Here is a 13,632-nt window from a genome sequence, read left to right on the forward strand (position 1 = left end):
TCCTTGCCCTGGGAGTTCCTGACCCAGGAGGAGAGCAGACAAATAAACAGGCAGAGATACATGCTGTGATGTGAGTCCTAGAGGGAGAAGGGTGGAGGAAGAGGGAAGATGGTTTGGAAAGTCCAGGAGATGAGAATATGCCTGACTCTCTGGGGAGGCAGACACAGCTCTGCTTGGTGGGAATTTTGGCCGGAGGAGATGTGGGGGAGGGTGGTAGTCAGATCGTGTCGGAGAGGTGTCTGAGATCAATGCAGCTGCATGGAGTTGGGAAAAGCTGCCAAGCAAAGACCTGAAGGTCTGGCCTGGAGCTGTTCATCTCCTTGGTGCAGCAGCCCGGGAACTGGTCCAGAGAGGTGTGGTTGGGGAGGAATATTTTCTAAAGTCATTAGATTGTCTTGGGGTGGGGGGAGTTGCTCCTTAATGAGGAGCGGTCCTTTGGGCTTGACTCCTTTCCAGGGAGGGAAATAGGCTGCGACAGGCGCAAAGGGATGCCCTGTCCCCGCCTTAAAAGCAGGATGTGTGCAGGGCTGATCCCAGAGGGGGAGGATTCATACTCTCTCTGCACTTCTCTGAGGAAGCAGGACCCAGGCGCTGCTGCTCTCCTCCTGGGCGAGGTTGGACACCCCCAGGCAAGTGGGTCTGGCTCTGGTAGGTTATAGCCATGGTGGGATTGGGCTGGGCCCTACCCGGGGGGCTGCAGAGAGGGAGACTGGGCCCAGTGGCTTAGAGAGTGGCCACAGGTGTGGGGAGAGGGAAGTGTGAATGGGTCAGGTGGAATATTCTCTCTAGGGCAACTCTTGGAGCAATTACCTCAGCAGCTGTGGAGTGAGGCAGTCTGCTGACCCCTTTCCCCTTGACTCTAGCTCTGAGAATCTGCTTTGGTGGATTCTGGAAGTCCCTGAGAGTTGGTATCAGACAACTGAGTACCTCAGGCATTCCCTTTCCTCCCTGGGCTTCAGGTTCCCCATGGAGACAGACAGGGATGGTCTTTAAAGCTCTCCCTCCCAGGGCTGAGGTTCCCCAGCGGTGCGGTCTTCTTTTGCCTATGTCTGCACTCTCTCCTTAGACCCCCTTCTTCTGCCCCAGTCTCAAGATTTCCTCTTATCCATCCTGGGCTGAGCCAAGGGTTATTTTGGGGCCTGGAAGGGAACCAATAGTTAGGTGCCAGACACTCATTTGATTATTATAAACACTCCAGGAAGGAGGCATTTGCTAGGTAAGGCTCAGAGAGGTTAAGTAATTTGCCCAGGGTAACTCAGTCATTAAGAAGTGGGCTCATCTATTCTGTTTATTCTTCCGTGCCGCACCATGCCGAGTGTCCCACCCTCCCTGCGGGTAGTGGAGGTGGTGACTTGTTTCATTCTGAACCAAGCAGCATGCTGAAATAGAAATGCAGAGAGCCCTAGTGGTAAGATTTCAGGCAACAATGAACGAGACAAAGGAGAAAAAAACAAAAGTGGTTCAGGAAAGACATGAAAATCATACCTTCCTCTCCAGCAGCAGCTCCTTCAAGAGTTGGGTTCTAAAACCACTTCGTTTCTATTAACTGAAACAAGCTTTGGGAGGAGGGGTTGCCTTGTGATTTTATCAATGTCACAAAATCCCCAGTCCCTGATAAGAGCCAGGAAACATTGAGTAATGTGGGGTCCCAGAGAGCATGGGGAGAAGGCGGGCCTCGCATCTCCTAGGGAGCAGGAATAAACTTCAAAAGCCCTTACTCCCTGCAGGGGACTGAACAAAGGCACTCTCTTCCAGCCAGGCTGTGATTCCACAAATCCAGGGAGGTGTAGTGCAGTGGACAGAGCTCCGGACATGAAAACAAACAAGATAAACCAAAATATTCCCGAAGAATATTCCTGGAAGCAGTCAGCCTCTTTTCTATTTTTTTTCTCTTATATTTCTGCATTTTACATTGCACATATGTCACTTTGGTAATCAGGACAAACATATGCTAAAAAAGTAAAGAGAGAGAAAGGGAGATCGTGCTATAGTCCAGGGGTCCGCAAGTCAGGACTCTGAGGTCCGCTGTGCATGACTTGTGGTGTGGCTCTGGGCTTCCTGAGGAACCAGGGATGTGACACCTGCTCCTCTACTAAGGGACCCAGGACGACTTGCAAGGAGCAGGCTTAAGAGTCTGGAGAGGTAAGGAGCCCCGTGTAAATGTTGAGACCCAGTTACTATTGTTTCCACTGTGTCTTATACATTACAATGAATCCAAATGCAAGGAAGCGGACCATGAAGAGGGCAGCTGTGCCTCCCCTGAGTCTGAGATCAGGGCTCCCAGCAGTGGAGCTCCCAGTGTGTGGTCAAGGGCTCTGGCCCTGAAGCTCCTGCAGGGACTCCATTTCTGACCCTGTAGCACACTTGCCAAGTGTCCTTGGGCAAGTTAGTCCCCATCTCTGAGCCTCAGTTCCTCATTTATTAAATGAGAATAATAATAGTGCTTGTCTCACAAGGTTGTTGGGAGAAGTGAGTACATTAATACACAGTAAGCTTGGCAGAGGGGGACTTTCTTTGAGAGGTAGTATGACTTAGTGTTGAAGAGCATGGACTCTGGGAGAGGTGCCTGGGTGGTTGGTTAAGTGTCCGACTCTTGGTTCTCAGGTCATAATTTCAGGGCTGTGAGATCCAGCCAAGCCACGTGCTGGGCTCCTCGCTCAGCGTGGAGTCTGCTTGAGATTTTGTCCCTCTTCTTCTGCCTTCTGCCCTTCTCCCCAAGCTCGGTCTCTCTCTCTCTCAAAATAAATAAATAAATAGATAAAATCTTTTTAAAAATCTGGGTTTCAGTTCCTGAATTTACTACTCACTTGCTGTGTGATCTTGGGCCAGTTCCCTAACCTTCCTGTGCTTCAGTGTTGTCGGCTATAAAAGGGGGATGATAATAGTATTGAACTTCTATAACTTCTGTAAGGTAAATGTGAGGATTGAACAAGTCAATACAAGTCAAGCTCCTTGCCTCAGCACCCGGAAGCCGTCAGGGCTCTACGGTGTTAGCTCTAACTCTATGGTGTTACAAAGATTGCACGCCATTTACTCCTCACAAAATTATTTTCTGTGAGTACTCTTTATTTTATGGGCCAGAAGATAGGCTTGTGCAAGTCAGGGGCTCCAGGATGGAAGCCTTGACTTTGTGTTAGGGGTGGCAGGGCCCTAAGTTCAAGCCCAAGGGCCTTCCAAACCAAGCAGTGAAGCAGAGACTCAACTGAGTTCATGAGTTCTCTCCCAGTGTGCCGTTCCTGAGACACTAAGATTCTTTCTTCGGGTCCTCCTTGTATGGCTGGCATTTCCTTTCCCTGTTTTCCATTCACGTACCATCAGCCCCCCAGCCTCTTCCATGCAGGCACCCCCAAGCAACAGTCGCAGCCTGATCGGTCACTTCATCTCTAGGCCCCATCCTTCACCCGTGTCTTTTAATGAGCAAGCCCAGACTCCGCCTGCATTCAAAGCCCAGCTCTGTGACTTAGTAGCTGTGTGGCCTCCCTTAGCCTCTCTGTGACTAACTTTCCTCATATGTAAAATGGAGATGACAATAGCACCTGCCTCCAGGAAGAAATGCATGGAGTTCTGAGAACAGAGCCTGGCCCAACATAAGTGCTATGGAAGTGGTGGGTGTTTATCACTGTTGTTGAAATTGTCACATAGGCAGTAAGGTTTAACATCTGGTGTTTTCTCAATCCCAGGGGGAAGAAAATAGAATGATCCCCAGCTGTGACCAGTTCACCCAAAGGAAAGTCTTCCCCTATGTATGTCCCAAGGCCAGAGCACTTTCTGTGGTTGGAGAGGGCGTCACTTCCTAACTCCTTGCTTCAATTTTTCCAGCCACAGCTAGGCCAGAAATGCAGAATGGTAAAACCAGATTTATAGTCAGAGGGAGCCCATCCCAAGCTGGACTAGGGTGGAGTCCTGGCCTTGGACTCCATCTCCATCCCAGTCCTCCCAGAGCAGTTAGGGGAGCCTCCTGAGGGAGGAAGCTGGGGGTGGTCAGAGGGCACATCCTGTGACATTGGTCCAGGGAGGCTGTGCCAGCTGGAGACAGCACTTGAACGTGGCTCAAGGAGAGCAGTGGGTCGGATGTGCTCCACGGCTACGGGCTTCCAAAGCCGCGGTGGCAGGGCTGACCCAGGCTGGGGAAATGTCCCACACAAGGAGGATCTTGGCTTTGCTGTGTCCTGAGCACCAGTTGTGGGGGGGGGGGTGGAAAGCCAAGCAAGGCAAAGATGTTGTGGGAGAAAAGGGGATGAAGAAAGGTGACGGTACTGATAAAGTCCATGGTCACTTGCTGAACGCCTCTCAGATGCCAGCCCTGTGCTAGTGAGTTCCAACCCCCGCCTCACAGAGGAGACAAGCCAGTCTCACAAGGTGACTCCACTCAAGGAGACAGGCACTGATGCTGAAGAGTGGCCTTCTGTGAGAGCTGGGGGTCAGGGCAAGAGTTACACCAGGCTAGCGGCCTGGGTAGGCTTCTGGGAAGGGAGAATTGGGGTTGCATTTTAAAGGATATGACTTCTAAACTGTAAGAAGGCCAGCATAATTATTGTTCACTAGGAGTGATCTCAGATGCTATTCTTGGTTTTACATTTTGAAAGCTGGCGTAGCTTTTTGGGGCAACATTTGAGCTTGTTTATTTGTTCACTAGTCAAGGCTGCACGGGGACAGCGTGCTCAGTACGGCTGTGCCACGGGCCACCTACACGTGACTCTGTCCCAAGGGCCCTTGGCTAGAGAGAAGGCAGCTACAGGACTGATGTGGCACGTGGAGGAGAACAGATGATGGAGACACAGACAGGGTCAGAGGAAAATGGACAGGGGTAGGACAGGCTTCATGGGGTCTTGATCAGGGGTATTCCCCAAAGGTTTAATAATCAGCTCTCAGGGATAGAGGTGGTGGTGGGGGCATTTGCAAGAAGGAGAGGAAGCTCCAATTTGTAGCATTTGCAACGGTAGAAATAGCCTCACCAGGATCAATTTCAAGCTACCAACTTAACAACCCCAAATGAGGAATCGGTTAATTCTACGATCGTTTGTTGGTTGCCTCCCAGATGTTGCATAACTGGCTCTCACAAGCCTGTGGGAGCTGTTCCAGCATATTAATGACTTTGGATATTTTCTGCCACTGGTTACTAAGGTCAGAAGTCCCGCTACCAGAGGCCCATCCTTCAACTTCAGGTTTGGCCATACTGAAAAAGGGAACTAGAGGGAAAGGGTCACCAGTTCTACCTTATATTGTTGGGGCCATCCAATCCTGGGTCCCTGATTTGCTGATCTGAAGCTGGGGGCAGTGGGACTCCACCCATTGCAAGCCTCAGTTTCCTCATCTAGAACATGGGAATCACAGTAGTATTGCTTCCCAGAGCTATGGTGAGGATTAAAGGAGGAAATGGCATCCGGGTGTTCAGCTCTTGGAAGGAGCTCAGCTAACATCATTGCCTTCTTGCCTAGATGGACATAGCAATATCCTCTCTCTTGTTGCCTCAACTGTGACTTCTCTGAGAGGCCCAGGGAGGCGAGTTCTAGATCCTCAGGAGGAGACATTACTCTCCGGCCAGAGATTCTTGCTGAGTCAACGCTGGAGCCAGCCCGGGATGGCAGCCTCAGGAAGTCACAGACCATGATGTTACTGCTCCAGAGACAAACTGTACTTTGCTTTTGTGCCCTTGGCTTCATTGTTGGGGAAGCTCTGCTCACCTCACCTTTGTTTTCCCTCCTCTTTAAATCCTCCTTCCCCATATAATTCCCTAGATTTCCCCAAAGGTTCCACAACAGAACTTCATACTGCTAATTCATACCAGCATGTATATAACTGATACCCTCCTTTATTCCTTTCAAGGTATTGCTGGATAAACCAAATGAATTCAGGCATAAAGAAAAGTGAACACAAAAAACAAAAACCCCAGTGAATCCAGAGGAACAGGTAGGTGTGAGTTGACAGGGACCTGAAGGGCAGGCTGGAGCATGGGGTTCATGGTCTCAGAGTTCAAGGCAACCTGGAAAGATTCCCAGAGTGAAATATCAGGAGGCCAGAGGCCATGAGAGGGAAGGGAACAGTGTTCCAAGGGGGAAGGAACCTTGTAAAGGTGACCTCGGCCTGCCTGGAGCCTGCTGACCCTGACTTCTGGCTTTGATCAAAGCAATCATCAGACTTGATTGTTTGTTAAAGAGGGGACTTTGAGAAACCAGGTCAGGATCAACGTCAGTAATGCTGGCTGGACCAGAAGAGATGGTGTTTAGTTAGTGATAACTTCTAATTAATAATCCCTAATCAGGCCCAAGTGCAGAAGAGCTCTCACTCCTCCCATCCCCAGTAGCTCATGGACTCCAACACCAGTCCTTACTGCTGCCTAGGAAAAGGAGGGGCTCAGAGACCCCAGATGCAGAGGAAGGAAATGGAGGAGGAACAGGAAAGGAAGGCACGAGGCAAATTTCCTGAGGCCAGTCCAGAGCCCAGCCCTAGATAAAGCCACCCAGGCTGAACTTCTAGGCAGACCTAGGGCATGTGTGTGATTTTCCCCATTTGGCAGATGCCATTTGATAGGAGCCCTAGGGTGATATAGAGGTTCACTGAGCAGGAGGACACAGGGGTTTCCCTGGGAGACATTCTGTCTCGGCAACATAGTAGATTTCCATCAGCTGTGAAGTCCAGGTGTCATGGATATAGGCTGTGTCAGCTGAGGCCCTGAGTCAACAATTCTTTCAGAGTTCTTCCTGGGCAAGGGGGTGGGGGTGGGGGGGAGAGGCAAAACTTCTACCAGGAAGGATTGGGGCAAATGTTTGCAATGTATAAGTAAGAAGCTAAATCCCTACCAAGAAATCTCTTATAAAATGAGAATCCCACCCATCAAAACAAAGAACTCTTCACAGAAGACATACAAAAGGGCATTGAATATATTAAAAAGTTCAATATCTCTTGAATCAAAGAATAACAAATAAAGCACAGAAGTGCAAAGTGGGCTTGATTTGTATTTCTTGATTTATGAACCATAATCACTAGCCTATAGGCCCCAGTCCAGAGGCCATGCATGATTGCTTGCTTGAATGACGCTTTTTTATCTCCTACTCTTTCCTCCAAAACCCTTTTCTTCATTGGCAAACAATCTAATGTGTTGAACATGAAGTTTTTCTCCTGGAACACAGAATGGAAATCATCACAGATTCTTATCACTGGCACATGTGAGGCTCTCTCTTAAAAATCATTTATTTTATTTTATTTTTTAAAGATTTTATTGAATTATTTGAGAGAGAGATGGAGAGAGAATGAACAGGAGGAGGGGAAGAGGGAGAGGGAGAAGCAGACTCCCTGCTGAGCAGGGAGCCTGATTGGGGGTTCAATCCCAGGACCCAGGATCATGACCTGAGCCAAAGGCAGACCCTTAGCCCACTGAGTCACCCAGGTGCCCTTAAAAATCATTTTTAATAATACAATTAAAACCTGGGAAAACACTGCTCCAGAGGGAACTAACTTGACCATAGACAGTGACCTGCCCTCCTCCCATGCCTCCAGGTTCTATCCAGGCAGCCTCCATCTTGAATGCTGTGCCTATCAGTTCTCTGCTTTCCCTTTCATCTCTTTGAACTCCTTCAAAGTATTTTTGTTTCATTTGTTTTCGAGTATCATGCATGCATTTTTATGGGACTTAGAAATGTTGGACATATTCAAATGGCAGTAAGGAGGTAGAGATTCTCAGGTGGTGGTGGGGTGGGGGGTGAGGAAGGAATCCGAGGTGTCTCCCACGTTGCAGTCCTAGGTGACTGAGTAGTTGGTGGTGCCATTCAGTTAGACGCAAGAGAGGAGAAGACCCTGGTGGGAAGACGATGGACTGAGTTCTCAACGAAGCAATAATTTAAGCTAACATTCAATGAGTGATTACTCTGTTCTGGCACTCTTTCCATAGAGTGTGAAGTGCTCTACATGATTGATCACATTTAAGCTTCACAAGAACCGCACGAAGTAGGTGCTGTTATTAGTAGTATCATTTTAAATAGGAAGAATGGAGATATGGAAAGTTTAGTAGGTTCTGAGTCTCTCAGGAAGATGGATCTTGCCTTTCTGCTTCAAAACTACATATACTGGATAAAATGTTTTTATTTTTAAAATATTAAATATTTGTAAATAAAATATTGATATAAAACTAAATTTTTAAAATAAAGTGTTTTTAAAAATAACAAAAATAAGGGAAATCCTTCGGTGATAGAAGTCGAGAAAATTGAAAATCAGGGTGGACACACACTAGATATTTATGCATAAAATAAGCCACTGAAGAGAAGTGCTTGTTAAAAAAACAAAACAAAACATAAGGGGGCGCCTGGGCGGCTCAGTGGGTTAAGCCTCTGCCTTCGGCTCAGGTCATGATCTCAGGGTCCTGGGATCGAGCCCCACATCGGGCTCTCTGCTTGGCAGGGAGCCTGCTTCCCCCTCTCTCTCTGCCTACTTGTGATCTCTCTCTCTGTCAAAGTAAATAAACAAAGTCTTTTTTTTTTTAAATAAGGCACACAAAGAAGAATAATTATAAGGCATACATGAGGAAGAGTATGGAGAGATAATACATAGGTGAACCGGTATCCCCTAAATAATAAAGAAAAATCTGAGAGACATTACCAGTTCTTCCAAACGATGAAGGAGAAAATAAAGAAGAGAAGCCATAATGGAAGAAGGGAGTCCTATGAAAACACCTGAGGTTAAGCCCCCACCTAGGGTGCTGAGTCTAAGTAGTAGACTCAGGCTCCCCACACTTGTGCTCTTCCTCACTAGCTTACAGGTACTGATGTCGATGTGAAGAGTGTGCAGGGCCTCCCAGAGCAGTAGCAAAAGTGGGTTTGGAGGACGGTAAAGAAGGCCTGGTTTCATCTTCTTTCTCTCCCACGTACTCTGGCCCACAGAGCTCCAGAACTGGGCGTGTCCTCTCAACATGGCCTCCACCACCTCCCCTCTGCCGCCCACCACCGAGGTTGCAAGTTCTGAGAACAGCAGCTCCTTCTATGACTATGAGTACTACCTGGACCAGGTGGCTTTCATGCTCTGCAGGAAGGATGAGGTGGTAGCCTTTGGCAAGATCTTCCTGCCAATCTTCTACAGCCTGATCTTTGTGCTGGGTTTGGGCGGGAACCTCCTCCTTCTAGTGGTCTTGCTTCGGTATATACCTCGCAGGCGGATGACTGAGGTCTATCTGCTGAACCTGGCCATCTCCAACCTCCTGTTTGTGGTGACACTGCCTTTTTGGGGCATTTCCGTGGCCTGGCATTGGGTCTTTGGGAGTTTCTTGTGCAAGATGGTGAGCACCCTCTACACCATCAACTTCTACAGTGGCATCTTCTTCATTAGCTGCATGAGTCTGGACAAGTACCTGGAGATTGTCCATGCTCAGCCCCACCACAGGCTGAGAACCCGGGCCAAAAGCCTGCTCCTGGCTGCCACGGTATGGGCTGTGGCCCTGGCCGTCTCCATCCCTGACATGGTCTTTGTGCAGACACATGAAAACCCCACAGGTGTGTGGAACTGCTATGCAGATTTTGGGGGTCATGCGACCATCTGGAAGCTCTTCCTGCGTTTCCAGCAGAACCTCCTGGGGTTTCTCCTTCCGCTCCTTGTCATGATCTTCTTCTACTCCCGCATTGGCTGTGTCCTGGTCAGGCTGAGGCCCCCAGGCCAGGGCCGGGCTCTAAGGATCGTCATAGCGCTGGTGGTGGCCTTCTTTGTGCTGTGGTTCCCGTACAACCTCACCTTGTTTCTGCACTCACTGCTGGACCTGCAAATCTTTGGGGAATGTGAGGTTGCCAAGCGGCTAGACTATGCTCTGCAGGTGACCGAGAGCATCGCCTTCCTTCACTGCTGCTTCACCCCCATTCTCTACGCTTTCTCCAGCCGCCACTTCCGCCAGTACCTGAAAGCTTTCCTCATCACTGTGCTCAGGCGTCATCAGGCCCCTGGCCCAGCACAGGCCCCACTGTCCAGCTGCTCTGAGAGTACCAGGCTCACAGCCCAAGAAGAAATGACCCGCATGAATGACCTCGGGGAGAGGCAGGCTGAGCTCTCCCCCAGCAAGAGTGATATGGGGGAAAATTAAGCCTGAGTGACCATACCACAGTCTGGCGAGAGTGGATGGGACCTAGCTCTGTTGGGCATCCACCCAAAGCCGTCTTACCAGAGGCTTCAGGGACCATGTTGCCACACCCTGTGGTCGTCCAGGAAACCAGACTCTCGCGTCCGAATTGCTAGAGTAGCTTCCCAACCGACCGCTGTGCTTCTTGTCATCATGCTCTCCTGTCATCTGATCTGCACCCACAGGCCAGAATGATTACCTCACCCGCAGCCATCACTCCAGTCTTCCTCAAAGTACCCCAGATCTGCTATCCACCATTTGGCTCCCTTCCCTGGAGCTGAGCTGGGGAATAACTGGGGCAATATTGTTTAATGCCACAGTGTTGGTGGTGGCTCCAAGGGTCCGGGAAGCAGGAAGGGTGGGACGGGTTCCACTACGGGGGCCTGGGGAACTTCCCTAGAACATGAGGGTTGGCAGGTGGGAGGCAGAGTGAACACGTGTTCCCAATAGTCCAGGAGGATCACCCTCCCTCTGCTTCCCATGTCCCTCCCTGGAGGCTTCGGGGGTCCCTAGGGCCTGCACAATCAAGTCTAAAGTCTTTGTCCAGCTTCAAGACTGGAGCTTTCACAAGGAGAATCCCATTTACCAGCTTGACCTTATACTCCTTCATTACTTCTCATTTCCTGGACACCAGGCACCCCTTGTTTCTTTTCTTTTTTCTTTTCTTTTAAGATTCTATTTATTTATTTGCAGAGAGAAATCACAAGTAGGCAGAGAGGCAGGCAGAGAGAGAGGAGGAAGCAGGCTCCCCGCTGAGCAGAGAGCCCGATTCGGGGCTCAATCCCAGGACTCTGAGATCATGACCTGAGCCGAAGACAGAGGGTTAACCCAATGAGCCACCTGGGTGCCCCACCCCTTGTTTCTTACACATTTCCACCTCCCTGTTTTATGCTTGCCCACTCTCTTGTGCAACAGGGGTCATTTTTCAGCCAGCTGTCCTCTCATCCTTGTTCTGTAATGGAATTCTGCTTGCTCTGGGAAACCACTTGTTTTTCCCTCTGCCTTGTGCTTTGGGTGGCATTCATGTAGATCACAGAACTTGGGCCATTTCCAGCCTTACCTTTCCCTGGTATGGTGATTCATTTAGGATGGGCACAGGACCCAGATAGAGCTTGTGAAATGCAGCAACTAGAACATGCTAGAACAGAGGCATAAGATTGAAGCCAAGTGGGTGTGGTGTGTGTGGGGGGGGGTTCTCCTTCATCAACTCCAACTTCAGAGGGTGAGGTGATAGCCCAGTGAGTGTGCAGACCCCGAGGGCAGTGTGGAAGTCCTGGAATCCAGGCATGGCCGAAGCTCATCCCAGTCCTGGACCTGACAGTTACACGAACCCATATATTCCTTCACGTGGGGCTGTTTTGTCACTTGCGGTCTGATTCCTGGCTGATCTGCCCTGCCTAGGTGCTTCCCTCTTCCTGTCTCCAGTGGTTAGCATCTGTCCTGGCCACTGAAAACCTTTCCCCAGGGAGCCCCTGGCCCACAGTACAACCTGACCTGAAAATCTAGCACAGAGCCTGGCAGGCAGTAATGCATGGAAGGAAACTTACAGGCGGATAGACTAGGGGAGATCACAAGAGATGATCTTGTGATCTTGGAGATGCACAAGAGATCAGGGACCTTGCCACGTACTAAATCGGTATCCCCTGTGCTTAAGCCAGTGCTCAGATGTAACAGAGGTTCATTGAGCATTTTTAAAATGAATGGATGGGTAGAGAATGGACCAGGTGGTCAGTATTCTGCCGTTATTTCTTCTCTCCCCCCGAGCTTCGGATGCTCTAGTCATGGCCCCTGTGTCATGAGCAGGGCTGTCCCCAGATGTTGCCAGAGTTGACTCTGCTGGTTTCATACGCTTTGCTTTTCCCGTCCTCCATCTCACTCAACTCCTGTGCCTTTAGTTCTCTCTCCCAAGGCCCCAGATTCCCACTGTCACAAAGGACTCTGAGCTCCTGTGGTGCCCTAGGAAACGGAGCTCTGGCTCTGAAGGTGCTGACTTGTTTGAGGATGTGGGGGATGCGGTTCTACTTTAGAGCTCCTGAAATCTGCCTCAGGGGGGACCTCAGGCCTGCCCACAGAGCAGCCTGAGTGCACTGACAGGGTCTAGCGACCCAGAGTCTCCGACATTGCATCCATGATGCACAGATGGAATGGGACAAGGTATGCCAGCACCTGGCAGGGCTTGTCCCCAGCACTGGTGTGTGTGTGTGTGTGTTGCCGTGTGGGCTGTGCATAGTACATATGGCTGTGTATGTGGGTCCAACATGAACATGTTACTGTGTCTGCATGGGCCTGGGTTTGTGCCCATGGGTTTTATGTGTGTCCTCATGTGTCTTCCTCCAGGTGTGTAGGTGTGGGTATGTGCTCTCTGCAAACAGCAGGTGTATAAGAAGGGATTTGAAGACTGTGCCCAAGAGAAGGAGAAGGGCTGGCCACAGGTGACATGTTGATCCCTCTCACTGTCTTCCTTACCATTGACTGCTGCTGACCATGTTGAGGGCTCTGACTACACACAGACGGCACTGGTCAGGGAGTGAATTGGAGGTGGGCTCTCACAGCCCAGGCCAGGACAGAGCCCCCTTTATCCTGACCTTGCCTCCCAGCCTGGACATTGGTTCCTCCTGCTGCTCTTTCTTGGGAAGGAAAGCTCCCAGGATTCTCTTGGCCCTCAGATTCCGCGACGCAAGACAGACTTTTCCCCTGGCTGACCCAGGAAGAAGGACAGGCATGGCTCTGCCTGGGAGCAAGGCTGCCCACCCTCTACTCTATGAAGGTGTGAGGGTTTACAGCAGTTACTACCTATGGGGGTGGTGGTGGAAACAACCAAACCAAACCAACACAAAAACCTCTTTTCTTTCCCAGATGCCTGCAAATCTGCCACTGGCACGTCACCCCAGATCTTGTTCTGTTATAAGCTATCGTCACAGTATACACATTGTGGACTATTCTTTGAGGGAGATGAAACTGGTATAGAAATGAGGACTGCGGGGTCAGGTCTGTTGTGTCAGAATAGGTACTGACTAAATGTATCCTTGGGGGACTCAGTCTTCCTATTGCCTCAAGGCCCCTGGTAGGGAAGGAAGCATAGTCTTCATAGAGAGTGTGTCCAGCCCTCGTGCAAAGCACAAAGGACTACAGTTGCCATGGGGCCCTCCCTTGTCCTTGGGTAGGCATTGGACTCTGTGCACACACTCTAACAAGGTGCTCACTGTTTCCTGGGAGGCTGTTGTTACGGTGGATATCCATGATTGTGGGATGGTACACTTGTATTCATCTCAACATGACCCATGGAGGATTGCCTTGGTCCCAGGCATACCCTCAAACATGAAGTTCCTGGGAGATCTGAACGAAGTCACTTAGAGTTGAGACCTCTTGACTCAATGGACTTCGGCCCTCCGGTCAGGTCCCTGGTCCAGATTTCTCTGGGTGTGGGGAAAATGAGGGGATGCAGCATCTAGGTCTGGGCAGGGCCCAGGACTCTGTGAAGACTCTGTGTCTTTGCCCTGATCCAGCACAGGGCCTGGCTGTGTGGAGATCCAGGAGAG

General features: G+C 50.1%; 1 protein-coding gene across 1 annotated transcript; it reads left to right on the plus strand.

Moving 5' to 3' along the window:
* Positions 1 to 553: 553 nt before the first annotated feature.
* On the plus strand, positions 554 to 10,397 carry ACKR2 (atypical chemokine receptor 2). Its single transcript, XM_044255184.1, has 3 exons — positions 554 to 648; positions 5,827 to 5,910; positions 8,874 to 10,397. Exon 3 carries the CDS (start codon positions 8,903 to 8,905, stop codon positions 10,055 to 10,057), a length of 1,155 nt encoding a protein of 384 aa, XP_044111119.1. The 5' UTR covers positions 554 to 648; positions 5,827 to 5,910; positions 8,874 to 8,902; the 3' UTR covers positions 10,058 to 10,397.
* The last annotated feature ends 3,235 nt before the right edge of the window (positions 10,398 to 13,632 follow it).

This window comes from Neovison vison, chromosome 6 (genome assembly GCF_020171115.1).
Source record: "Neovison vison isolate M4711 chromosome 6, ASM_NN_V1, whole genome shotgun sequence".
In the NCBI taxonomy this organism is placed as follows: domain Eukaryota; kingdom Metazoa; phylum Chordata; class Mammalia; order Carnivora; family Mustelidae; genus Neogale; species Neogale vison.